Source organism: Polypterus senegalus, chromosome 6 (genome assembly GCF_016835505.1).
Source record: "Polypterus senegalus isolate Bchr_013 chromosome 6, ASM1683550v1, whole genome shotgun sequence".
Taxonomy (NCBI): Eukaryota; Metazoa; Chordata; class Cladistia; order Polypteriformes; family Polypteridae; genus Polypterus; species Polypterus senegalus.
In genome coordinates, this window is record NC_053159.1 from 97,967,502 (window position 1) to 97,994,419 (window position 26,918).

The window sequence follows — 26,918 nt, forward strand, 5'->3', positions numbered from 1 at the left end:
ATGCTGGAAGTAGTAAGCACAAAGCCCAGTGTCTTTTACCTGTTGGCTCCCCTGCTTCTCCAATCTGGGCCCCGCAACAGGAGAGTCGCTCTTCTGCAGCAGCTGACCTTCTCTGCCTACTTCTACTGGTTGGTTCGCCTCACTGATCCCTGGCTCTGATAGGTTCCACCAAACAGCGACTTGGGAATCCCCACGACCAGGGCTCTCACGCTGGGGAATCCACGTTCCAAGTACTGACTCCCGCTGCCTTCCTGGCCTTACATGGCCTGCCGTCCTTCTTCACCAGTCCCACCAGCTCCTTGTTCGCTCAGCTGGAGCGACAGCTTCCCTCTGCCCCACAGAATGTCGGCAAAACACCCCTGCTTGGTCTCACTGTCCAGCTGCCTGCCTGCGAGCACCGGTCCTCTCTCTCTCTCTCCATACTACTTCCTGCAACCTCCGTCTCTCTCTCCCTTTTCTTTCTCTTCCTTTTTTCTTCCTTCTTTCTTCCTCCTTTAGCCACCTCGCACTTCTATTTATGAAGAGGATGTGGCAGCTGTAGCAATCAGCAGCTCCTGGGAACAATTACGGATGTGGACGGTTTCTCACCTGTGCACTTAGGTGAGAAACGCCCACACCACGAATTCCCCCTGGAACTGCTTCAGCCACTCAACCACCACACCCCCTCGCTAAGTTGCAAGCGCAGCAATTATTTAAAACTGGCCTCATGATGTGAGCTGTGGATCCGCTATAACTAACAAACATACATACATACATACATACATACATATAGAAAACAGCTTGACATTTATCAAGCCTTGCATCCATAAATGCTGAAACTTCCATAGTGTAGAAAACGTGGTACAACAGTATACAGACATTAAAACAGCCACTAGAAAATACTTACCATATTTCTTTTCAAATAACTCTTCCACCTGTTTTCTAAGATCAGTAATTCTAGAGTTCCATTTATCTTCAAGAAAAAAAAAAAATCACAACATTCTAACATGATAATTTTTCATTTGAAATCCAAGCTGGCAATTTATTAAGAAGCTGCAATATATCTAAATTGATACAATACTGCAAACAGTTATCTGGCTAAGTATTCAAAGTTAAAACATAAACTGGAAAAAAAAACAAAAAAACAACTACATTCTGGCTGTGAGTGGGGTGGCTGTCACAATAGCAGCTGTGCAGCTCAGGGCCTACCACACATTTGGACTATTTTGTACATACTCATGATGGGAAATAAAATAACAATACCCATTTTTAAGTGGTCATTGCCCAATGGCTAACATATGAAAAATAATATTTCACTATAAAGGTAGGATAGTCAAAATATGGCATATGCTATTTAATTTACAGAATGTTCACAATATCAATAGAGTAAAGAAATTAAACTTTATCTGGGGAGTTCTGTGAAATGTACGGCTCACAAAATTTGCTCTTACACACAGGTTAGGTTTAGATTGTCTTTTTCAGATACTTATGCAACACGCAGAGATGAGTAAAATCTCAAGTGTGAATGAGGAAGGGCCAGTCAAAAATTAGGAACAAACTGAATCTTATGTGAGGGCCAAAATAATATGCATGAAAGAAAAACACATTCAATTTTAAGCTAAACAAAATACCACCTACAAGGTGTCAAATGCACACTTTAAGCCTTGTTAGTTACTAGCCAACCCGCGGCGTACCATACGCTGCATAATCAGGTCGATTTTTTAAGCACAGGGAGAAAATTAACATTTGAAAAATTCGGTAATGTAATAAATCAGCAAGAAAAGCAAAATTGTAACAATACATGGAACGAACCAACACACAATCGTCCGTGACTGAAAACTGGCGGACTGCCATCGTGCCTTGTCCTGCCAGACGGAGGGATGCGAGTGCACTGCGCTCAGGCGCGTGTGGAACGGCAGGAGAGTGGAAGGACGTCCACTCGGCTCCCTACGTCATGCTAGTCTGCTGATTTCTCGTTCAGTATGCACTGCCCGCTCATGTGCCCACCTCCAACTCGTCACTGGAGTCATTGTCGTCTTTACACAGTCCAGATGCACTTGTGACTCATGTAATCGTTTCATTGCTCTGTGCGGTTTTGGCTGCTTTTCTACATATAATCCACCAAGACACAGTAGTAGCGAGGTGGGTGTGCACAAAGGGTAGGGACGCAACCAGTGGGAGCGTATGAGTCACACTTAGTGGGAATTCCACGGTTTGCAGCCCGAATGGGGTTCAACGGTTTACCCACGCCTCTCTGCGCCAGGTAGACACACGCTCAATCTCATGCATAATTATTAATTGAATGCTAAACACTTCTGGAAAGACACGGTTGTCTAAAATAGGTTGGTGTGAGAATACAACAGTAAGTGAATGAAAAGATGGAACTCTGGAGAGAGCAAAATACAACACAATAGTGAAGCCGCAGCATAACAAACGCCACATAATTATTTATTGATGGTTGAACACTTTTGGAAAGACACAGTTGTCTAAAAAGGGAGGGTTTGAGGATACAACAGAAAGTGAATGAAAAGATGGAACTCTGGAGAGAGCAACATATAATTGTCAGTGAGTGAAGAAGACGCATGTTTGTTGCGGATGCGAATTGCTGTATGTAGGGAGTAAAACAGTTTGCTATGCTGCATGCGGTCGTGCGTCGTAACCGAAAATCAGTTTTTAAAGACTGCTTACTTCATTGTGTTTTAACCTCAGTTGGAAAGGATTGTTTTAAGGATCCCATTGGATACCCCTCGCAAACCGTTTTACACACTGCATATGGCGATTCACCTCCGCGAGAAATATGCCTCTATGAACAGTCAACGTGGCTCGGAGGTGCCAAGAGTTGGTGGGCGTGGCTCCTTCCTGTGTGCACCATAGGTGTCTTGCTAGTCGGCGGCTCAGTGAATCCATGCCCCTTCCGGCATGCTTTCCATGGTTGTCTTGCCTTAGTGAATTATATATATAGATGCTTATCTAATCAGAAATTTACCTTGACTCAAACTTATCTTTGCATTGCCATTTGTGAATTTACAACTTACTGATCTCTATTGGATTCCACATTTGTTCTAAAAAAAATAAGAACTTAATTGATATCAAAAGCTGAGCAGAGTCTTTAATTATCACATACTTATTAACAGCACATCTAAATGAGTTATTTCAAAACACGTAAGAAAATATTAAGACAAGGAGATAGACAACTACTTACCAAAGCTAAACACTCTGGATTTCTTTTTGCTGTTTGTTGGTGGCTCAGGTGGGAGCTCTATGTCAAGTCTGGCTTTCTTAGTTAGTGGAGAGTACTCATCCTCTATTAAAGAATAACACCATTTAATGATAAAAAACAGCTCTCGGGTTGATATAAAGCAAACAAACAATAAATAAACAGAGTAGCTTATTCACAAGATGGCACAGCATCCTCAGTACTGTGCATTTTTGTTTTATTATATGTACAGTATGTCTAGTCTTGATGACAACAGCAGTCTCTGGTTCAATGACTAAGATAATGTAGTCTTATTTTTATTTATTTAGAAAGTAAAATTTCAACTTCTTAATTGTAATATTTAAAGTAACAATAGAGGAGATTACATTATCTAAGAGGAAATATTTTTTGGCATCCTATACTACACTGCTCACAAAAAGACAACTATTGATTAATCGAGAGAATCCATCACACCTCTCATTACTCAGTCAGAAAGTGATGTCCTATACTATGATAAATCTGGGGAAAAAAAACCTTTTACTGAGGCAAAGTTAGAGTTCATAAATGTCACCATACATTACACTGCTAGGTCTTTGCTTGATTGCTGCCGATGTTTTTCTATATATGAATAATAACAATAATTAAATTGCTATATAACTCTCTGATATGGGTAGGGGAAGAAAGTTGCAATTCTTCTCTAAGTATGAAGGATATTTTTTTTTTAAATAATGCAATGGTAGTACAGCTGTATTTCTCACATAAATGTATTGTATATTCAACTGAATTGTGTATTACTGTGTTTTAATCTCTTTAATGAATTAAAATTCCCAAGTGTGTGCTTGGTGTGCGTGTGTGCACGCCCTGCGGTGGGCTGGCACCCTGCCCGGGGTTTGTTTCCAGCCTTGCGCCCTTTGATGGCTGGGATTGGCTCCAGCAGAACCCCCATGACCCTGTAGTTAGGATATATTGGGTTGGACAATGGATGGATGGAAAATGGGTTGAGGTGATTTGATCAAATGGGAACAATATGGATCATGCTTCCTCAACAAGCCTGGCCCATCAAATAATGTTTAGCAGGAACTAAAACAAGTCGATGTATTGTGATCTGAAATTGTTAAAAGATATTTGTTTCTTTAGAATTTCTGAGCAAAATTTATTTCTTTAACACAATTTCATACAAAACATGTTGCTCCACATGCTTTATGAGAAGTTTCATGAAATAATTGCCCATAAAAAGAAAAATAATACATCAGAAATAAATAAGTACACAGAAGAATAATTATTTAAATCTCTCGATGGTTATAACAATAAGTCCAGTGCTATGGTCAGATGGCCAGGGAGGACAGAAAAATTAAAATATAAATCTGATTAAGTATTTCCTTATTGATTTCATGCTTCCACCTAAAGGATTCAATGCAGTGGATCTTGTTGACAGACTGAGTATCCATATTCCTTCCAATATCACAGGGGGCTACAAAGTTCTTTGATCAAAACACAGTACCACAAAACTTTACCACAGAAAAATAGAAAAGATAACAAAAGTAGAAGAGAATATTGCATCTTATCATGAAAATGTCTGGCTGGATCAAGTAATATTTGATTCACACATTCTGTCACTGCCTGTGGCCTCCATAACCTCAGGAAGACAGCTGATAGGATTTACTGCTGTGAACCCAGACATACACTGCTCCTCCATATTAACTATATCCACTACAGCTGATCTGCTGTCCTCCTAAGTCCTACCCCTGGAGATGTGGTCAATAGCATCACACTGGTTAGCTATCATAAACTTACTGTGGAATTCATGATGGACCCTTATGAATCTTTCAGTGATCTTTATTTGCAGAGGTAAAATGGCTGTTCCGATTTCTATGGTGAGACAATCTCCAATGAAGAAGTGTGGAACATGTGAGCCTGTACTCTGCCCCTGACCCTTATCTAATGATAACACTCTTATTAGTATTGAATGATGCTGAAAAACATATTTTAGTCATTAATGTATAGAGTAATTTATGTTATAGGGTGGCTGTGAAATGTATGATGCACAAATTATTGTTTTAGGTGTCAAAACAAACACATTTTGCCACTGTTATTTCCCCTTTTTGCTTTACTGAGTAAAATTATGATTAAGAATTCCACTGTCCTTGTTATATACTGTATGTCAAACAAAATAAATACAATGAACAATCTAGAGAATGTTTTATTTTTCTGCCAGATTTCAGATATCAGTGCCCTTGAATTCTTAAGTAGTAATTATTTAAATATGGACAAAACATGATTAAAAGATAAACATGAACTGCTACAGCAGAAATAGATTTGCTCATCACTTATGCATGCAAGATGTACCCACAAACAAACAAACACCAACTTTCCTGCTGTACCTTTTGTTGTTATTTGGATGGTCGACAATAGAACATTATTCAGGATTTGTAGTCCAAAACACGAAGAGTACAGAAAACAAAGCTAAAATTGTACAATTTAGTTCTAGCAAAAGGAGGTGGAATTCTGCAGTTATCAGATATACTGATTAGGCATTTTATAGCCCTGGAGCCACAACTCATGGGAATTCTTACAGTGTATTGCACAAGTATTACAGAAAAGCCAAAGTTTTATAATAAACAGGAGTACATTTTCAAAAAAAAACCCAATAGCATATATAGTGCTCTCCATGATGTTTGGAACAAAGACACAATTTTACTTGATTAACCCTCTGCTCCACAGTTGAAAACTACAAATCAAACAATTTAGATGTGATTAAGGTTCACATTGCTGAATTTAAGCACATACATTTTGGTCACACCATGTAGAAAGTACAAGTTTCGCTACATGGTCTCCACATTTTGGGGCATCATAATGTTTGGGACAATTGGTGTCACAGGTGTTTGGAATTACTCAGGTGTGTTTGTTAGTGCAGGCATAAGATACCTGGGCTTACTTCTACCCTTTGGAGTCTGCAATGTGCACTTTAATCACATCTGAATTTTTTTGATTTGTTATTTTAAATTGTGAAGCAGAGGGATAAATCAAAGATAAATGCATCTTTGTCCCAAACATTATAGAGGAGTTATGGATTATGTAAATTTTTGATGGTCCCAGACTTCTACAATGTTTGCTGTTTTTATCATCTTAACATACAAAAGTTGAAGGTTATAGACAATTGTGGAACAGGCCCATGCATCTCCAGAAAACATGAAATTAATAGCACATATACTGTAACATCACGTAGAGGCAGAATGTTTTGCCTTTTAATCAGAGTCTATCATCTGCCAGGTTTTGGAGGAGCTGGATATCGCAGCGTTTACTGTATTTCCAGAAATATTAAATATTGCACTAAATAAGTTTAAATTAAAAAAAAGTTGGTTTACTTGGTCTTTGCTCTTGGTTATTTACGGAGTATGCAATAATTTTCAGCCTTGTAGTTCTACACAATTTATTTTGGCTACCAAGTTGTTATATTAAAAGTAGTGATCCTGCTCTGTTAACACTAGAATTACCAGAGCCTACAAAAAAACTCATAGATCTGGCCCACCTTAAATCCTATCACACCTTTCCACCAGCGTCCTTTGTCCTGTAAATGTGCCGATAAAGCAGCCGGCTATTCCATCCCCCCACCGACTTACAACGTGCACGAACTTCTCACAGCTCATGCCTTGATCATCTGGGAGTGAAGTGGAGCTTTAGAGTGGAAATATACATCGTTATTTGGAACACACGCATTTCATGTGTGTTCCTTTTCTACAGTAATCTGTGTAAACACATTGTTAAAACAGAAACTTTTTCATATTTTAGTAATAAATGTTACAAAATGTAGGAATAAATTATAGAATGCGTGAAGCATGAAGTCCAAACATCAAGTAAACACTTTCACAAAAGTTTCAAGAATGATACAACAGCTTCCGTGGCTTAGTGGTAAGATTTGTTGACTCAGAAGGCAGTAGATTTGCTGTGCCTCAAAGACCTGAGTTTGATTCCCCATTGGGGAGAAATTGTTATTTTTTTTTTTCCATTTTAACCTCAAACGGACATAAAATGTATAAATTGGTATGCACTGTCAGTTAATGAGATCGTTATATTTTCATGTGGGATGCTCCTTTTAAAATATTTTTTAACAATTGAGACTGCAATTAACATGAACAAGTGTCCTTATAACTGTTATTTTTAAGATTTTAAGTGTTCAAAATGCTGTGCACATACATCATTTTGAATGAATTAACTGAACAGTGGGTTTTTTTTTTAATATTTTTCTGAAGGTATTTTTGTTAACTTAGTTCATTACATTGTGTTAGGGACTCACTGAATTTACTAAAAATGTGCCGGAGTTGTTTCAATCAATATCAATATAATCTGATTTAAAATTTATATATTTAGGAATGAGGTTATATATTCCGACGCTGACTTTATATATTCAGGAATGACTTTATATATTCCAACGCTGACTTTATATATTCAGGAATGACTTTATATATTCCAACGCGGACTTTATATATTCAGAAATGATTTTATATATTCCAATGCGGACTTTATATATTCTAACTCTGACTTTATATATTCAGGGATGACTTTATACAGTAATCCCTCCTCGATCGCGGGGGTTGCGTTCCAGAACCCTCCGTGATAGGTGAAAATCCACAAAGTAGAAACCATATGTTTGTATGGTTATTTTTAGATATTTAAGCCCTTAGAAACTCTCCCACACTGTTTATAAATATTCTCGGCACAGTTATACAGTAAACCCTCGTTTATCGCCGTTAATCGGCTCCAGACAGATAAATGAATTTGTACGAAATAGGATTCTTTATTTATAAATCTAATATTTTCACAGTTAGAGCATAGAAAAACCTGTTTACGACCTTCTAAATACGTTTTTTAACATTATTAGAGCCCTCTAGACATGAAATGTAGTCAAAAGTTTAAACTGTGCTCCATGACAAGACAGATATAACAGTTCTTTCTCACAATTAAAAGAATGCAAACATACCTTCCTCTTCAAAGGAGTGCATCAGGAGCAGAGAATGTCAGAGAGAGAGAGAAAAGTAAACAATCAAAAATCAATACGGGCTGTTAGAGCTTTGAAGTGTGCGAAGCACCACGATAAAGCACCGCAATGAAGGGATCAATGTGAAGGTAGCCTTTCAGCATTTTTTAGAGGAGCATCCGTATCTTCTAAGCAAACAGCCACTGTGCAAACAGCCCCTATTCTCACACCCCATCCTTCAGGAGCAGAGAATGTCAGAGAGAGTGAGAGAGACAGAGAAAAGCAAACAATCAAAAATCAAAACAGGCTGTTAGAGCTTTAAAGTGTGCGAAGCACCAAGCAGGAAGCATATCGTATATCATTGAGGAGTTTTATTTAATACGTAATACGTGCTCTGATTGGGTAGCTTCTCAGCCATCCGTCAATAGCGTCCCTTGTATGAAATCAACTGGGCAAACAAACTGAGAAAGCAAGTACCATAAATTAAAAGATCCATTGTCCGCAGAAATCCGCGAACCAGCGAAAAATCTGTGATATATATTTAGATATGCTTACATTTAAAATCCGCGATGGAGTGAAGCCGCGAAAGTCGAAGCGTGATATAGCAAGGGATCACTGTATATTCAAGTTTTGACTTTATATATTCAGGAATGACTTTATATATTCCGAAAATCATTGTAATTGCCTGTTTGGCACCCCATAGGCACTGTATAATAGATATATAAAAAAAGCTAAGGAGATAGATATATAGATAGGAAGGAAAGGCACTATATGATAGGCAGACAGGGAAACTGCTATATAATAATAAAATTACTGTTATTACTATATACAGTGCATCTGGAAAGTATTCACAGCGCATCACTTTTTCCACATTTTGTTATGTTACAGCCTTATTCTAAAATGGATTAAATTCATTTTTTTTCCTCAGAATTCTACACACAACACCCCATATAATGACAACATGAAAAAAGTTTACTTTTTGCAAATTTATTAAAAATAAAAAAACTGAGAAATCACATGTACATAAGTATTCACAGCCTTTGCTCAATACTTTGTCGATGCACTTTTGGAAGCTTTTACAGCCTCAAGTCTTTTTGAATATAATGCCACAAGCTTGGCACACCTATCACTGGCCAGTTTCGCCCAATCCTCTTTGCAGCACCTCTCAAGCTCCATCAGGTTGGATGGGAAACGTCGGTGCACAGCCATTTTAAGATCTCTCCAGAGATGTTCAATCGGATTCAAGTCTGGGCTCTAGCTGGGCCACTCAAGGACATTCACTGAGTTGTCCTGAAGCCACTCCTTTGATATCTTGGCTGTGTCCTGCTGAAAGATGAACCGTCACCCCAGTCTGAGGTCAAGAGCGCTTTGGAGCATGTTTTCATCCAGGATGTCTCTGTACATTGCTGCAGTCATCTTTCCCTTTATCCTGACTAGTCTCCTAGTTCCTGCCACTGAAAAACATCCCCACAGCATGATGCTGCCACCACCATGCTTCACTGTAGGGATGGTATTGACCTGGTGATGAGTGGTGCCTGGTTTCCTCCAAACATGACGCCTGGCATTCACACCAAAGAGTTCAATCTTTGTCTCATCAGACCAGAGAATTTTGTTTCTCATGGTCTGAGAGTCCTTCAGGTGCCTTTTGGCAAACTCCAGGCGGGCTGCCATGTGCCTTTTACTAAGGAGTGGCTTCCGTCTGGCCACTCTACTATACAGGCCTGATTGGTGGATTGCTGCAGAGATGGTTGTCCAACTGGAAGATTCTCCTGTCTCTACAGAGGACCTCTGACAGAGTGACCATCGGGTTCTCGGTCACCTCCCTGTCTAAGGCCGTTCTCCCCCGATCGCTCAGTTTAGATGGCCGGCCAGCTCTTGGAAGAGTCCTGGTGGTTTTGAACTTCTTACACTTATGGATGATGGAGACCACTGTGCTCATTGGGACCTTCAAAGCAGCAGAAGAAATTTTTCTGTAACCTTCCCCAGATTTGTGCCTCGAGACAATCCTGTCTCGGAGGTCTACAGACAATTCCTTTGTTTGTCAGAGCACAAACCAAGCATGAACTGTCAACTGTGGGACCTTATATAGACAGGTGTGTGCCTTTCCAAATCATGTCCAATCAACTGAATTTACCACAGGTGGACTCCAATTAACCTGCAGAAACATCTCAAGGATGATCAGTGGAAACAGGATGCACCGGAGCTCAATTTTGAGGTTCATGGCAAAGGCTGTGAATACTTATGTACATGTGATTTCTCAGTTTTTTTATTTTTAATAAATTTGCAAAAATCTCAAGAAAACTTTTTTCACATTGTCATTATGGGGTGTTGTGTGTAGAATTCTGAGGAATGAATGAATGAATGAATGAAAAATTAATTTAATCCATTTTGGAATAAGGCTGTAACATAGCAAAATGTGGAAAAAGTAATGCTCTGTGAATACTTTCTGGATGCACTGTAGATAGACAGGGAGTTCAGGCAGGCAGGCAGAGCAGCGAAGGTTAAAAAGAAGAAGAAAAAAAACACATTTTCTCCCCAGCGAGGAATCGAACTTGGGTCTCTGAGGCACTTAACAGTACGCCACAGAAGCTGTTGTATCATTCTTGAACCTTTTGTAAAAGTGTTTATTTGGTGTTTGGACTTCAGGCTTCACATATTTCATAGTTTATGTCTACATTTTGTAACGTTTATTACTAAAATATGAAAACGTTTCTGTTTTAACAATGTGTTTACACAGATTAATGTAGAAAGGGAACACACATGAAATGCGTGTGTTCCAAATAATGATCTATTTTTTCCACTCTGAAACTCCACTTCACTCCCAGATAACCAATCAAGGCATGAGCTGTGAGAAGTTTGTGCACATTCTAAGTCGGTGGTGGATGGAATAGCCGGTTGCTTGCCACTTGTCTTTACCAGCACATTTAGATGACAAGAGACGCTGGTGGAGAGGTGTGAATGGATTTAAGAAGCGATTTAAGGTGGGCGGATCTACAAGTTTTTTCGTAGGCTCTGGTAATTCTAGTGTTAATAAAGAAACTTAACAAATGGTTATTATTGTGATTTTTTTTAATCACTCTCTAAGAAATGTCTCCAAAAATGTATTAATAATCAATTTGCTAATAAATAATTTTATCTGAATTATATTTAGCATAAAATTATTTTTCTGATGAATACAAATCTGCATTTTGATCAAAACTGTGCCAGTAAATATCTCTCTCTCATCTAATGCCTTGTACGCTTTGCTTTATTTTATTATTATTTTTATTTTAGTCCGCTTTACATTATCAAAAATCTACTTTCGCTCTTACCATCTAAGGTTACTTCTACTTCTGGTTCCTTCCTAGTTTCACAAAATGTACTTTGGAATGAATCTGTAAAGAAAAAAGAAACTTGATAAATACAGTAAAAACTGCAATATCTAACGCTTAATCATTTTCTTCTGTCCTGCATTGTGGAAGCTGAATTATGCAACACTGCTGAAAACATATTCAGCAAATTCTGAAAGGTTATCTCTTAATGTTCAACGGTGATAGGTGTGAGCACGACTGTTTACTTTCTGCCTATATGATGCTGCAGGAGCTGGCTGGCTCTTGCGTAGGAATTATTTAGTTCTCCTTGTGAGAAACTGTCAAATGTCTGCTTCTTGAATTCCAGTGACTTGCTTGTGATGTTATTTGGTTTTTGAAATTGCAATGGTGCTGAAGGAATTTAATAGTCAACACTATGGAAGGGGCAAACCCACAGAACATGCAGTATTTCAACAAATAGTGTCAATGTAACTTATAGTATTTGACAGGGATATATGAAGAGAGTGAGAGTTGAGGGCTGGGAAGAAGAAATCAGAATCAGATAATGACCTAGGGACTGTAGTTTAGGAAGGCAGATGTCTAGGCTCCAGTTCCCTGCAACTCTGTAATGGAAAAAATGGAATCAAAAATGGATTATGAAGAATACAGATAAAAGTAATTATTAAAAGTAAATGTATAGATACATTAAACTAAAGCTAAATTCAGCAGAGGCAGCAGTGACAAGACAAGTAAAACTCCAGTCTACACATTTTCTGCAGAAAATAAAATGCATTACTACAGATGTTTGTGATGTGCCACCTGTTGGAATTACAAATTCAATGCATTTTATTACTACAAATGTTGTGATGCACCATCTGTTGCAATAAGAGAAACACAGCAACCCAATGCACACACAGGACACAGACACTTGTCCTTTTATTACGGTGGATAGGCAAATGATTAGTGTTAATTAAAAATGGTAACAAAGTTGCAAGCAAATTTCCTCAAGCCATTACACGGATAAAGAACCAGCCTGTAATAAGGCTGATCAATAGAACCATGCCAATATGCGTGATGACATTGTTTATGCTGAGCACCAAAATGTGAGTTTAAGGGATAATGTATCTGAGTGCAGGCTATAGTTATAAATTAAGATGAATCACCATCATGTGTGTCTTATACACACAAGGCCCCTGCTGTAATCTGCTTCATTGTTGTTACAGTCCTGACACTAGACTCCTAACACCCACCACAGTTACAGATCTTCACAAAGCTACTATTCTACACTCATATTGATTTACCCTCTAAGTACACTATAGAGCATTGTCGGGCAACCGGAATGTTCTAGGGGCGCCGCGAAAAGTTTTATAAAATATTTAAAATTGCTAGAGTTTTTGAACTTTTGTTTGATTAAAAAGATAATGTTTAAAAATATATATTTTATGTTGGAAAAACAGATAATGGTTAATCAGATTGTTGAATAAACGAATGTATTTATTTTGAATGCAACTTAAAATTTTCACTGTTCACCACTCATCATAATATCAACACCACTTAAAAAGTCTCATTGTTAGAAGTTCTCGCTCATTGTACAGATAGAAGAAGGCAGAGCAAATATAGAATGAGAAAATACGAACGCTACATTTCAGCTCTTGCCGACGAGAGAGTGTCGATGTAGCTGCAGCTCTCACCACTTAATCGTCTTGAGTATTACTATGGAAAAATTTACCTTATTTTCGCTCTGACACCACTGATCAACACAGTAAACTTAGTATACTCAGTGACCTTTTCCAGTTCTTTGTGGTGAAAAACATTTTGTTGTGATGCAAGCATTCGATACTTCCTTTTAACTTAATTCTCAACGATTATCACTCGTTTTTTATTTATGGTAATTTTAATTAAACTTTATCTAGAAAAATTCATACATAGTTTATTCTCGTCACAACTTTATTTATGGGCAGTCCCTCAGGTGCGCCGCGAAAGAAAATGTTTGGATCTAGTGCGCCACAACTCGAAAAAGGTTGCCTTTCACTGCTATAGAAGTTCAGTTATAAGATTAAAGCAATACAAATATAATGGTACATGCATGTGTTTGATATTGTCAACAATGGAGATTAAAAATCATATGAACTATTAACAATATGACAAGGAGTTAGTAACTGTTGCCCATAGTATTTTTACCCATTTTGGAGTGTCTTCAGTTTAATAAATAAATACATTCCACCTCACAATACAATCATTGGCTGAAAATTGAGGATAACTAGGAATCTTGAATATTATTTAACTGGAAGCTAAAATGTCCCATGCATAACAACATGTAGTTCTGCCTATAGTATAAACCCCTTAAGATGCCACTAATGTACAATGCAGGGAAAAAAAGTATTTGCACTTCTTAATGTCATGTTTTTGCATAGTTTACACAAAGACGTGCATCAGATCTTTAGGTAAAACACAGAGAAAACCTAAGTGAGCACACAATACAGTTTTTAAATATTTTGTCATTCAAGGAGAAACAGGTATCTAACAACATCACCCATGTGAAAGAGTAATTTGCCCCCAATAGTTTCATAGTTTTACACTGGAAGTGCAATGGTCAATTAGAAAGAATCAAAGATAAATAAGATCATACAAATCAGTCTAATGATTTTAAAGTCTAACTTAAGTAGAAATGCTACCAGTTAAATGTTTAGAATCCGGATGAGTACAGGTGCTTCATTGTTTGACTCTGCGTGACAAAAAAACAAATTTGTAAATCATGGCTGCATATGCTCAATGCATATGAATGTAAATGAATACAAATATTACTAATATTGCATTAATGAAAATTAGCTAGTCTGTACCATTAGCTAGCATTACTGATTCACAAATCACTAATTAACATCAGGGAAATCTTTCAGCATATACAGTACAATTTATTGCTAGTTCTATGAATGTTTTGACAAATATGTAGGCACCATTGGCCCCCACAAGAAATACTGAAACTTTTCTCTTCACTGAACTGCACGATCTATCCTACAACTTAATAAGACAAATGCAATTAGTATAACTGACACATTTTTCTACTAACCCCTCAGAAACACTGTATATAAATACAGATAAAAACTGGAAAGTTAACATTTGAAATGCTACTATAATAACTAAGGTTACTGATATCTATGATGTTCTATTAATTATTTAAGACTTTTCAAAGCAAACACTTCAAGTAGTTGCAGTACACAGCAACGGCCCAAGTAAGAGACCTTCCAGGCAATCAATGAAATACTGAAGGTAATAATGAAGGTAATAACTGATAATAAGTTAAAATTAACAGTGAATTAAATAAAAAAAAGTAGAAAAAAAAATCACTTGGGCATGAAATATTAAAAATATTTTTATATTAATGACAGTCTGTTAATCCATCCTTTCTGCAAAGTATGGCATATTGATTAATATTACACTGAATATATATATATATATATATATATATATATATGTCAAACATTACCAGTACATTACCACTTTATAGGAAATAATATAAAAGAATAATGTTTATAAAAATCTTTTAACTGGCATTAAGCATTTAACGCCAGCAGACTTGTTGATTTACTGCAAATTTTCAAAAACAGGAATTATGAGTAAAGATTTCATTATCCAGTAATAATATCAGATGATTACCTACAAAATATGTTTATGATTCCGCACTTACATTACACGGTATACAATTTTATAATCCAGTGGATTTATAAAATATTCAGACCCCTTCACTTACTGCAGTCTTTATTATGGTATAGAATTAATTTTAAAACTGATAAATTTTCCATTTATGCTCAACAAAGCAATCTAGTAATGATAAAGTGAAAAATATGCCTGCAAAAAAGGTTTGTAAATTTATGAAAAATCTAACTCTGAAATCTCTCATTCATTTAAGTATTCACACACTTTGCTGTTGTACACTAAACTATGCTTAAGTGCATCCTGTTTGCTTCAATTAATCTAAAGGGTGGTTTTAGAACTTGACTGGAATCCACCGGTGGCAAACTGAATAGACTTGACACAGCTTAGAAAGGCGCACACCTGTGTACAGAAAGTTCCACAATTCACACTTCATGTAAGGACAAAAAACAAGCCAACATGTCCAAGGAAATCTTTGTAGATCTCTGGAATAAATTTGTGGTGAAGCACAGGTAAGGCAAGGGTATAAAAACCATTTCTAAAGCATTGAGTGCTCCCAGGCCTTAATATTTCACAGTGGCCTGACAAGAAGTTTGGAACTCTGACCAAACAGAGTAACTGAGTAAGAAGGGCTTTGATCAGGGAGATGACCAAGAACCCTGTGGGAGATGTGAGGGCATTTTGCAACAAGGATCAACTCAGCAGCATTCTGTCATTTGAATGTTTATGGTAGAGTGGCTACATTGGAGACATTTTTGAGTATGACAACCTTCTTGGAGGACTAGGAGTGCATAAGGAAAAAGATTCATTGATCCAATTAGACAAAGTGAATCTCCATGGGCAGAACTCCAAGCACTATATTTGGCAAAGACCAGGCACTGCTCTTCACCTACCTAATACCATCCCAATGATGAAGCATGGTGATGGCAGAATCATGCTATGGGGTTGCTTCTCAGTGGGATGGACAGGGAGAGTAGTCTTAATTGAGGGAAGAATGGATGCAGCCAAACACTGACAACTCCTTGAAGAAAACCTGCTTAAAAGTGCATGCCACAGTTTAATTTTCAGTACACAACAAAGAATACAGTCAAGAGAACAATGGAGTGTTTTGGGACAAGTCTCTTCCTGAGTGGCCAAGCCAAAACCCAGACACTGACCCCATAGAACACCTGCAGACAGATCTGAAGATGGCCGTTTAGACTTACCCAAGAAGAGTTAAAGCTTTAATTGTTGCCAAAGGGGCTTCTTTGAAGTACTGAATTATGTGTCTAAATATGTACAGTATATGAATGAGAAATTCAGTTCTGGATTTTAATTAAATTGGTAAACTTTTCAGGAAACATGTTTTTACCTTGTCATTATGCGATATTGAGTGTAGATGGATGGGCAAAAATAGCAAATGCATCCATTTAAAACTAAATTTATAACACAACAAAGTGTGCATAAAGTAAAGGAGTCTGAAAGCTTTCTGAATCCAATGTATATGAAAAAGAAGAAATAGCTACTTGTAAGTGCCACACGGGATGAATGGGCATCCCAACCAGGAGAGGGGAAGGTTCTTTACCCGGATGTCAGGCCCCAAGTACATGGACAGGCATCCCAGCAGAGCGAAAGAGAGAGAGAGAGAAAGGTGCCATATCCAAACAAGATTCCCAAGGTGGATGGATAGACATCCCAGACAAAGTACAGGAAGCTTCCTGACCGGGATGAGAATCCTAAGGGGAGATGGACAGGTGTCCCAGGCCAGATATATATGGAGTACTTTCACTGACTGGGATAAAAGGGAAGGGCAAGGTAGGACTGTTGTTGAGGGCTGTTTATTCGTCAAAGACACTAGATGGCAGAGGCCCTGGATATTGGTGCCTGATTAGAAGCCAGTACAGCATGTCGAGAAATGTAGTCTGGTAACAAACACCTGCTGGGGTCCATAAGTGCCACAAGAGGGTGCTGCAGGGACATACACTCCCTGTCTTTGGGGAATTCCATAAAAACCCAGAAGTACTTCAGATGGGAAAAAGCCCTGCCACTGTAAGTACTCCCGGATCCTCAATAAAAGGGACCACACTGTTGTGTCCAGGCGAGACCGAGCCTGGGAGGAAGGAAGGCAACACTTAACTGGAGGAGAGCAGTGAGGTAGAGGGAAGAAAGGAAAGGAAACAACTTTTGTGCTTGCGTTTATGAGGTATTTGAAATAAAACACCCTTTCTCTGGACTGTGTAGAGGTGTTTATGTTTGGGGCCTGCTGGCGCCCCCTAGCCTTCACACTACTAATCATCAGAACAGAATCAACAGCTCTGTCTTGTTTAACAATTGTTTCATTTAAACACACTACTTCCCTGGTGAAAATGAAAAGATATGTTCTTCAAGCATTAAGTTTCTTAAATGTTTATGTGTAAAAAGAAACTCTTCTGTTTTATTTATAAATTATTACAACAAAAGGGAAATAAAGCTGCAAATGTTTTCCACCAATTCTCTTTTAGTCACCACAGCTACAGTTCTACAAGGAAAGGTGAACATTTCACATTATAGTAAAGGTCATGCTTAGGTTAGAAAAAAAACTTTTTCCAATACATAGTCGCATCAATCACCACTGACTGAAGGAAAAAAAAGCTGCAATAAACATTTAATAAATGGTTGGCCTAAATGCAAAGTAAAATGAGCATGTTACTCCTTTGCCATGCTAATCAGAAATGATATGGAAACCAGAGAAAATGTTATACAGTATACCTACACTAACTATGCTTCTCAACTCAGATATGGAATGAAATATAAAAACTAATCCAGAACCGGTGTCTAAAGATGTGCTAATCATGGCACAAGTTTTTAAATTAAGGCCACATGTGCAATGACTAACCATGTCCGAGTCAGTTTTCTTTGCTACACACAGTAACAGATAAGACATACCAGAGTGCACAAATAGTATCAAATTTTAAATTTAATTTATTCTTCTTACAAACAGTTTTATTTATACAATAACACTAATGCCCTTAACAGAGACTGGTTTTAGCCTTGTGCATGATTCTGGATGGGATAGATCTTAATCCCAACAGCCCAAAAATAGGTTGAGAAGTTTCAAGTATGGAAGGATAGGTAAAAAGAATAAAGTCATTCAACTTCTAATACTGACGTTTAATCAATCCAATGTAATCCAAATATAGGAACAGAAATTGCATCTGAGGTAGATTTAAGACACATTATGATATTAATACCTGGAATCTCAGAGGATTTACTTTCTATATTAATGCCTATCTCTATACAGCAATCAGCCACAACATTAAACTTCTAGCAGGTAAACTGAATAACATTGATTATCTCATTTAAAATGGCACCTGCCAAGTCGTGTAATATATTAGGCGGCAAGTGAATATTTAGTTCTTGAAGGTGATATGTTGGAAGCCAGAAAAAATGGGCAAGCATAAGTCAGAGCATCTCCAAAACAGCAGGTCTTGTGGGGGAATTGTATGTAGTTGTTAGTTCCTACCAAAAGTAGTCCAAGAAACTACAACCAGTAAAACGGTGACAGGGTCACAGGTACCCAAGGCTTACTATTATGAGTTAGAAGTGAAGTCCAGCCCATCCAATCTGATCTCATAAAAGATCTGCGATAGCACAAATTGCTGAAAAATGTAATGCTGGCAATGACAGAAAGGTATCAGAACACACAGCTTAATGCATACTGGGCTACAAAGTCGCAGACCATTTAGAATGCCCATGCTGGCCCATGTTCTCCTTCAAAAGCACCTACAATGGGCATGTTAGCGTCAGAATTAAACCATGGAGCAATGGAAGAAGCTGACCTGGTCCAATGAATCATATTTTCTTTTAGATCATGTGGACAGCCAGATGCATGACCATTATTTACCTCGGGAAAAGTTTGCAGCAGGTTGCACTATGGAAGAAGCCAAGCCAACAGAGGCAATGTGATGTTCTGGGCAATGCTCTGCTACGAAACTTTGGGCTCTGGCATTCATGTGGATGTTACTTTGATACTACCTACATAAAGATTGTTGCTGACCACATATTCCCCATCTTGGCAAAAGTATTCCCCAATGGCAGTGGCCTTTTCAACAGGATAATGCACCCTGCTACACGGCAAAAATTGGTTTGAATTCAAGATGTTTACTTTGCCTCCAAATTACAAAGATCTTAATCCAATCAAAGATGTGCTGGAAAATCACATCCAATCCATGGAGACCACACCTCACAATTTAAAAGACTTAAAGGATCTGCTGTTAGCATCTTGCTGCCAGATACCACAAGACATGTTTAGAGGCTAAGAGCTGTTTTGGCAGCATGAGGGGGACCTACACATTATTAGGTAGGTGGTTTTAATGTTGTGCCTGCTTAAAATGACAAAAGTAAAGCATCCATCTGTGACCCTGCATAATGTTATCTGGTGTCCACAAGAGGGTTGAAATGTCCAAAGAACAAAGGCAACTGGAAGCACAAAGAAAGACTGATGCAAAGGCTAGAATGTAAGATGAGCAAAGGCAACCAGACGCACAAAGAAAGAGGGACGTACAGGCTAGTATATCTGGTAAACAGAGATTCCTAAATGCACAATGTGATTGAAACAGACAGACTTACCATTGTACCAGTTTTACTAAAGGGGAATTCTAGGGATGCAATATTTATGAATACACCTGAAATTCTATTGCCAGCTATCATCTTCAAAGTGGTTACAGCCAAATTTGGGTCCATCAAAATCAGTTTATACTGTATTTATGCTGTACGAGGTAAATTTAATTTATATAAAATATTCATATGTTAAATGTCATTCTAGCATTCAAAAAATGAGCCTGAAACCGTCTTAATGACAGGGGCTGGAAATAAAATGCTTCAATTAATAATAAAACAATACTGTCAGCCATACCAGTGCATATAAGTGTAGTTTAAAGCTTTTGATTCTCTCTCCCAGTGAACACCATGTTAGGAAGCAATTTTCAGGTTATCTGTAAAATGGATGATTGTACAACCTGTCCTGGCCAATATACAGTACAGTATAAATATTTACATCTAACAATACAGAATATAATGCTTTAATTTCAGCTGTCTGTTGACGTGAAGAATCCCAGCTTTATAATGATGTAATCATAGACCTACTGTGAGAGGAGGTGTGCTGCTAGAAATGCAGACACAGAGAGTGTTTAGGATGAAGTACCAAGCAACCCCCTTACCCTAGAGCTGATTTTTGAATTTGGACAGATGCAACCCTAGAATGGTATTTTTAAAGCCGCGCCTAGACAAGTCAGCTGGGTACAGGATCAGGAAGAGTCTACTCAACTACGTGAATGTAAACAGGCTAGGATAGAGAGAGAAAAAGAGGCAGAGAAACAGGAGGTGAGAAGGGGGATGATTTTTGGCACAGGAGCTGTGGACAAACTGATAAGCCACCTTTCTTAACAGACTGGGATTCAAAAAGCAGACCCAGAGAGGCTGTAGCATTTTCATTTGGGTTCTATCTGTGAACACCTCTCTCAGTAAAATATAAAACATTTTGCAGAAGACATATACACTAAAAATACAGAAACATTTTTAACATAAAAGGTCACCTATGCCTAAAACTTAAGGGTTGTAAAGGTACTAAAATACAAAATAAAATTAAATTTCAGCTCACTGATTCATAACGTTTTAAAGTTAAACAAAATACATTTCTGAAGCACTTTCAGCTTATTCACGTTGCATGTTCATACAGCATAAAGTTTAGTAAATATGAAAACATGACTAGAAAACATGCCAATTATAAACAAAGTGCTTAAAATAAAATGCAGCAATCTTTAACAAGTATAGGAACTGCAAAATGTCTACGGGTATATTACAATAATAAAAATTAAAGAAATAGTGAGATTTTTGAGCTTAACGTTTCATGTATCTTTAAACATACTATTGAATTAAAATAAATTTTCTACTACTGGATGACTGTTAAAATACACTTTCAAAAATGGATCATTGCAAATGTAGGCTGTCGTAATGCAGAGAACAGCTATTTCAATAATGCAAGCCAATTTTATTTCTGTACCATTCCAAGCAAAGTTTGATAGAATGCAGATTATCTTTTGTATCAAATGCTAGAAAGTACTATAACCAGTACTTTGTCTCATTTGCAAGTACAGTAACATTTACCCAAAGTGTATAATATCAAAATGTTAAGAAATTCTTGGGAATCTTATGTTATCAATATCAGGCACCCTTTGAAAGATGACATACTCTAACTTCCATACTCCATAATCCTGGTTTCTTAATAAGTAGCTGTCTCTTCTTGGCAGTGTACAGGAATCAATGCAAATCTTTTCAAAAGCTAGGGACTCGTGACATTCCACTGCCTGCAGGTTTATTTTAATTTTCCTACTTCAGTCTGTGAAGATTATTAGTTATCCTGGCGAAATTATCTGGTAGTCCAGTCATGGCAACTGTAATATATATATTAATTATACTGTGCAAACATTTTAGGCGGGTGTGAAAAAATAATTTAAAGTAAGAATACTTTCACAAATATAAATTCTTATTGTTTATTTTTTATCAATTTTGAAAATACAGTAAGCAAACAGAAGAAAAATCTGTATCCAATCAATATTTGGTGTGACTACCCTTTGCCTTCAAACCAGAATCAATTATTACAGGTAAACTTGCACAAAGTCAGGGATTTTATGGGTGTATGATTACCAAATTATACTAAACAGGTGCTAATGATCATTATTTTCAGATGTAGGTTGAAACACTGTCATTAGCTGAAACAGAAACAGCTGTGTAGGAGGCTTAGAACTGGGTGAGGAACTGCCAGACTCTGCTACCAAAGTGAGGTTGTGGAAGACAGTTTCATGTCACATGTCATACACCATGGCAAGAACTGAGCACAGAAACAAGACCCAAGGTAGTTATACTACATCAGCAAGGTCTTTCCCAGGCAAAGTTTTCAAATCAGACTGGGGTTTCGAGATGTACTGTTCAATCTGCTTTGAAAAAGCACAAAGAAATGGGCATAGTTGAGGACCGTAGCCGCAGATGTCAACCAAGGTAACTTTGTGCGGCAGATGGAAGACATATCATTCTTACTTCCCTTCGAAAGCAGAAGATGGACAGCAGAGCTATCTGCTCCAAACTGGCAGAAGCCTGTGGGACCTAGGAACACCCATCTACTTTCCGGAAAAGTCTGGAGGTCTTTGTGGAAGAATTGCAGCCAAAAAGCCATACCTCCAATGTGGAAACAAGGCCAAGCGAATTAACTATGCACAAAAACAGCAGAACTGAGGTACAGAAAAATGGCAGCAGGTGCTCTGGACTGCCAAGTCAAAATTTTTAATATTTGGCTGTAGCAGAAGGAAGTTTGTTCACTGAAGGGCTGGAGACTGGTATAATAATAAGTGTCTGCAGGCAACAGTGAAGCATGGCAGATGTTCCTTGAAAGTTTGGGGCTTCATTTCTCTAAATAGAGTTGGGGATTAACCATGATTCATGCTGAGAAACACAAGAAGATACTTCTCCATCATGCAATACCATCAGGGAGGTGTCTGTTGGCCCCAAATCTATTCTGCAGCAGGACAAAGACCCCAAACATACAGCCAATGTCATTAAGAACTATCTTTGGTTTAAAGAAGAACAAGGAGTCCTGGGTGTGATGGTATGACCTGCATGGAGCCCTGATCTCAACATCATTGAGAGATTCTGGGATTACATGAAGAGATAGAAGGATCTGAGGCAGCTTACATCCACAGAACATATGTGGTTAGTTCTCCAAGATGTATGGAACAACCTACCTGCCGAGTTCCTTAAAAAAAACTAAGTACAAGTGTACCTAGGAGAAATGATACCACTTTGAAGGCAAAGGGTGGTCACACCAAATATTGATTTGATTTAAATTTCTCTTCTCTTCATTCACTTTGCATTGTTAATTGCTAAAAATAAACTATTAACATTTCTATTAGTGGAAGCATTCTTAGTTTACAGCATTTTTTCACACCTGCCTAAAACATTTGCTCAGAAGCGCCAACTACCATACCCAATTCAGATTTCTGAACATTATCCTACTCCCTATAAACATCATCTAATGTGCCAAACTCCTGATCCTCTGCCAATTATATTCCCTTGGTTTACCTGGCACTTTTCCTCCTTATATTCTGGTATTGTCTTCCTTTCTTTTCAGTATGGTCTCACTTATGTCACTTATTATTTTCTTTTTTCTCTAAATATTCCATTGTTACATTAAATATTCCTTCTTTAGCTCTTTATATACTTCTACTTAGTCCAAATCAATGTATATTACAGTGTTTTAGTACTGTGGCAGCCAAATTACTTCTTGCTTCCCAATGGAGGTGCTATTGCTAACATTTGTTAGTTCTCCTTCTATAATTTAATCCATCTTGAATTATCTACATCACGGATTAATGATGCCTCCAAAAATTAAACTGAAAGTCGGATGACTAATGCAGAGTTGTTTAAATCCTGGTTTTCTTCAGCCCCTGAAACTCTTTCTGGATATTCTGTTTTTAAGTTTGCTAGTGTAGTCCAATCATCCCTTTTCCCACCAGTCTTCTGGGAATAAGTATAATTTTCACCCCTTGTCTCAGTGTGAAATCAGGTATGTTAGGCAGGTTAGGTTATTTTACTGTTATGTTTGTTATTCTCTTTTCAACTTAAAAATAAAAAATGACAAAAAATAAATTCAATGAAAAAAAGCAAAAACTATCACAGACATCTAAGCACTTCTAAAAGGTTATCGAACAGTAACAGGACATCAGCCTCTTTAGATCACAACAAATTCAGCTAGATTCTTGTTTCTTACTAATAGCCTGTTTTAAATTCACTGTCTCAAAACAGCTATAAACTTGCTCTCTTAATAAACCCTTCTGTGCTGTTTTTTCCATAATTAACTTGAGTGAAATAAATGTCAGGTAAACTGCAAAAATAGAGGTATGAATCCCTTGTAAGCATCTAAATGTTATCTAAGATAATCTTCTAATTGAAATCTCTTTTCTTATATGCTCATGCTGCTGTTTTTAGTGTTATAAAGCTGATTGTTTCAACTGGCTTGCTCCTCATCAGCTGACAGTTCAAAACCTGGATCATTTAAATCTACATTCAGCCACGTATCAATATCTTTTGGGTCCGGTTGCGCCACTCCTTTCAGTTGTGACACCAAAGAGGTGATTTGTACAGTGGATGGCAAAATATCCTCACTGGTCTTGGCATCTGAAGATTCTTGGTTGCTTGGCCACAACCTGTCCCAGGCAGCTTTAAGTGTACTTGGTTGAACTTCCTCCCAGGCTTCAGCCACTAAATCTGCAGCATCTTTTAAAGTTAGCACTTTCATGAACTTCTCAGCATTTCCTGAGCTGGAGGTTGAAGATAGTACCTTTTGCAGAAGAAGCAATCGAAAACGCATTTTAAGGTTGGTAATAATTCCTTGGGCCATGGGATGCTGATGCATACTATCAACTGGTAAGAAAAGACAAGAAAAGTTGGAGTCCTCTGTTTGTAGATAAGTGCCATTAGGATGACAAGGAGCAAAGTCAAGCACCAAGAGAGCCTTTGGTGGAAGGCCTTTATCCAGCAAGTGGTCTTTCACAGATGGGACAAACTCACTGAAAAACCAGTCTTTGAAAAGTTCACAGGTCATCCAGCCATTGTTTTCGTAAACATACCGAATGGGCAAAGCAGTAATGTCGATGTTTCTGAAACATCTGGGTTTAATTGTTTTGCCAACCAAGGTCAGACTTAATTTGTGAAGTCCAGATGCATTGGAACAGGCAAGAAGTGATACTCTATCAAGGGGTCTGTCTCGTCCAGTCAGTGGCAAACAACGCCATGCCAATCCTGTCTCATCGCAAGTATAAACTTGCTCTCTTAATAAACCCTTCTGTACAACTATATTGTTTAAGTTTTGTTTAACAAAGTCCCAGGATTCAGAGGCCGACATTTCTCTGGCAATTCGTTGGCAACGTATCCCATGCCTTTGTTTAAAGTTGTAGAGCCAGCGGCTACTAGCACGGAATTTTGAATTACTGCCATTGATCTGAGAGTTCAACTGCTTAGCTTTCTGGATCATTAAGGATCCTGAGATGGGCGCTCCAAGGAGTCTTTGTTGAAGAAACCACTTATAAAGTGCCTCCTCCAGAACTTGGTCATCACCTGCTCTCATCACCTTGCGCTTTCTGCCACTGGGAGTGAACTTCATTCTAAAAGCAAATGCCTGAAGCTGAGCCTCAGACTTCTTGATGTCAGAGATGGTAGAACTGCCAACACCATACCTTTGGGCCAGGGTACTGGCTTTGGTTCCTTGCTTGAGAGATCGGATTATTTCTAGCTTGTCATCTATTGATAGCACAATCCTCTTCCTCCTGACCCCATTTGCCTTTTGCGACTGAATTGGATATGTGAGGATGTCGCATGTACGGGTATCCAATAAATGTTCTTCTGCTGCTTTTCCAGAGCGATTTTTGTCCTTGATGATACTGCCCATCCTGCTGCTAGTAGTATAACGTTCATTTACGGCTGTAATACAATTTTATGTAAAATATTACTAATTTGGGAAACAGCCATTGCTAACTTAAATCATGTTAACATCCACTATATGAATCTGGATTTAGAAAAAATACAGTGATGGAATAAACAAATGCAACACTTGTTACTGAGCTGAAACTTCAGCCTTCATTAGTAAAATAACAAAAAAAACAAAAACAAAAGAGAATAATAGGAATACAACATAGCATCAAAAACAACAGTAAAATAGTAATCTTTGAAAATTAGCAACACGTCTAAGAATCTTTCACAATCTTGTGTGATCGCTGCCCGTTTAAAACTACTGCCCGACACCTCTGAATCTGCAGTTGTGGGATGGTATCCCATTCCTGCAAAATAACTTGGCACAGATACTGGCCTCTGAGAGTCATGTCTTTGTGTAGTGCAATCCCAGGCATCCCAAAGAAGTTCCGTGTGGTTTAGAGCAAGAGAGAAGGCAGGCCATGACAGTGGCCAAACACAAGTATTTCATAAGACAATTGTGATCATAGCAGCTGTGTGTGGCCTGGTGTTGCCTTCCTGTGGCCTGTATGGTGAATTCCAGTCCACATCATTACACTGGATCCACCCTACAGGTCAGTCTTCTTGACACAGATCAATATATTTTTCTTAACTCCTCCTCTTCCACACTCTGGCCCTCCAATGTGGTGTAAGATAACTGGCAAACTGCCCAGTGCGAGTGAGACACATTCTGCACTTGAGTAATAGATTTTGTGCACATTGTACGTGTTTTACAAGCACACAGAGCACATTTTGGTGGTGTGCAACACATATGGCTAATACATTTGGCCAATTTTACGTATGCACAATGAGTTTTGTTAAGTGTATACCGCACATTATGTGTGCACACAATACATCTTGCAAAGATTTCTGATGAAATGACTTTAGGCACTGTTCTTAGGCAGCACTGCTACAAAAAAAAAAAGAGAAACAACACACCTTTTCTTCCACTAAACGAGAATTGGACCTAATTACTTAATGGCCTTAGAGCTTTGCAAAAGCATTGTTAGTGTTTTGTTTTTTTTTTGCAGAGATATTAGCTGCTTGATGTCAGTAGCATCCAGAAATAGTTTATATTGTGTACCTCACACTGCTAAGCAACATTGCATTGGAAATGTTAAAAGCAAGAAGAGGGGGCTTAAATATGTAATACTTTTTTTCCTCTTTAAAGCTGAAGAAATCAATCCATACATCTGTTTTTTGGACACACTTAAGAGTAAATAACGGTCTTGGGGGTGCCGGGGCTTATGTCCACAGCAAGGCAAGAACCATCTACTCTGTATTTAAATGTGTAACATAATTGCTGCACTTT

General features: G+C 37.9%; 1 protein-coding gene across 4 annotated transcripts in view; it reads right to left on the minus strand.

Moving 5' to 3' along the window:
* Positions 1 to 26,918, minus strand: part of LOC120531329 (general transcription factor II-I-like) — a 145,939-nt gene that overhangs the window by 52,496 nt on the left and 66,525 nt on the right. For 2 of the 4 annotated variants that reach the window (XM_039756626.1, XM_039756628.1), the window contains 3 exons: positions 11,462 to 11,524; positions 3,182 to 3,283; positions 887 to 952 (listed from right to left, as the gene is read on the minus strand). In XM_039756626.1, the coding sequence (XP_039612560.1) occupies positions 887 to 952; positions 3,182 to 3,283; positions 11,462 to 11,524 (231 nt within the window). Of the gene's footprint in view, positions 1 to 886; positions 953 to 3,181; positions 3,284 to 11,461; positions 11,525 to 22,963; positions 25,580 to 26,918 lie in introns of those variants that run through there. The other 2 variants (XM_039756627.1, XM_039756629.1) reach the window with 2 other exon arrangements.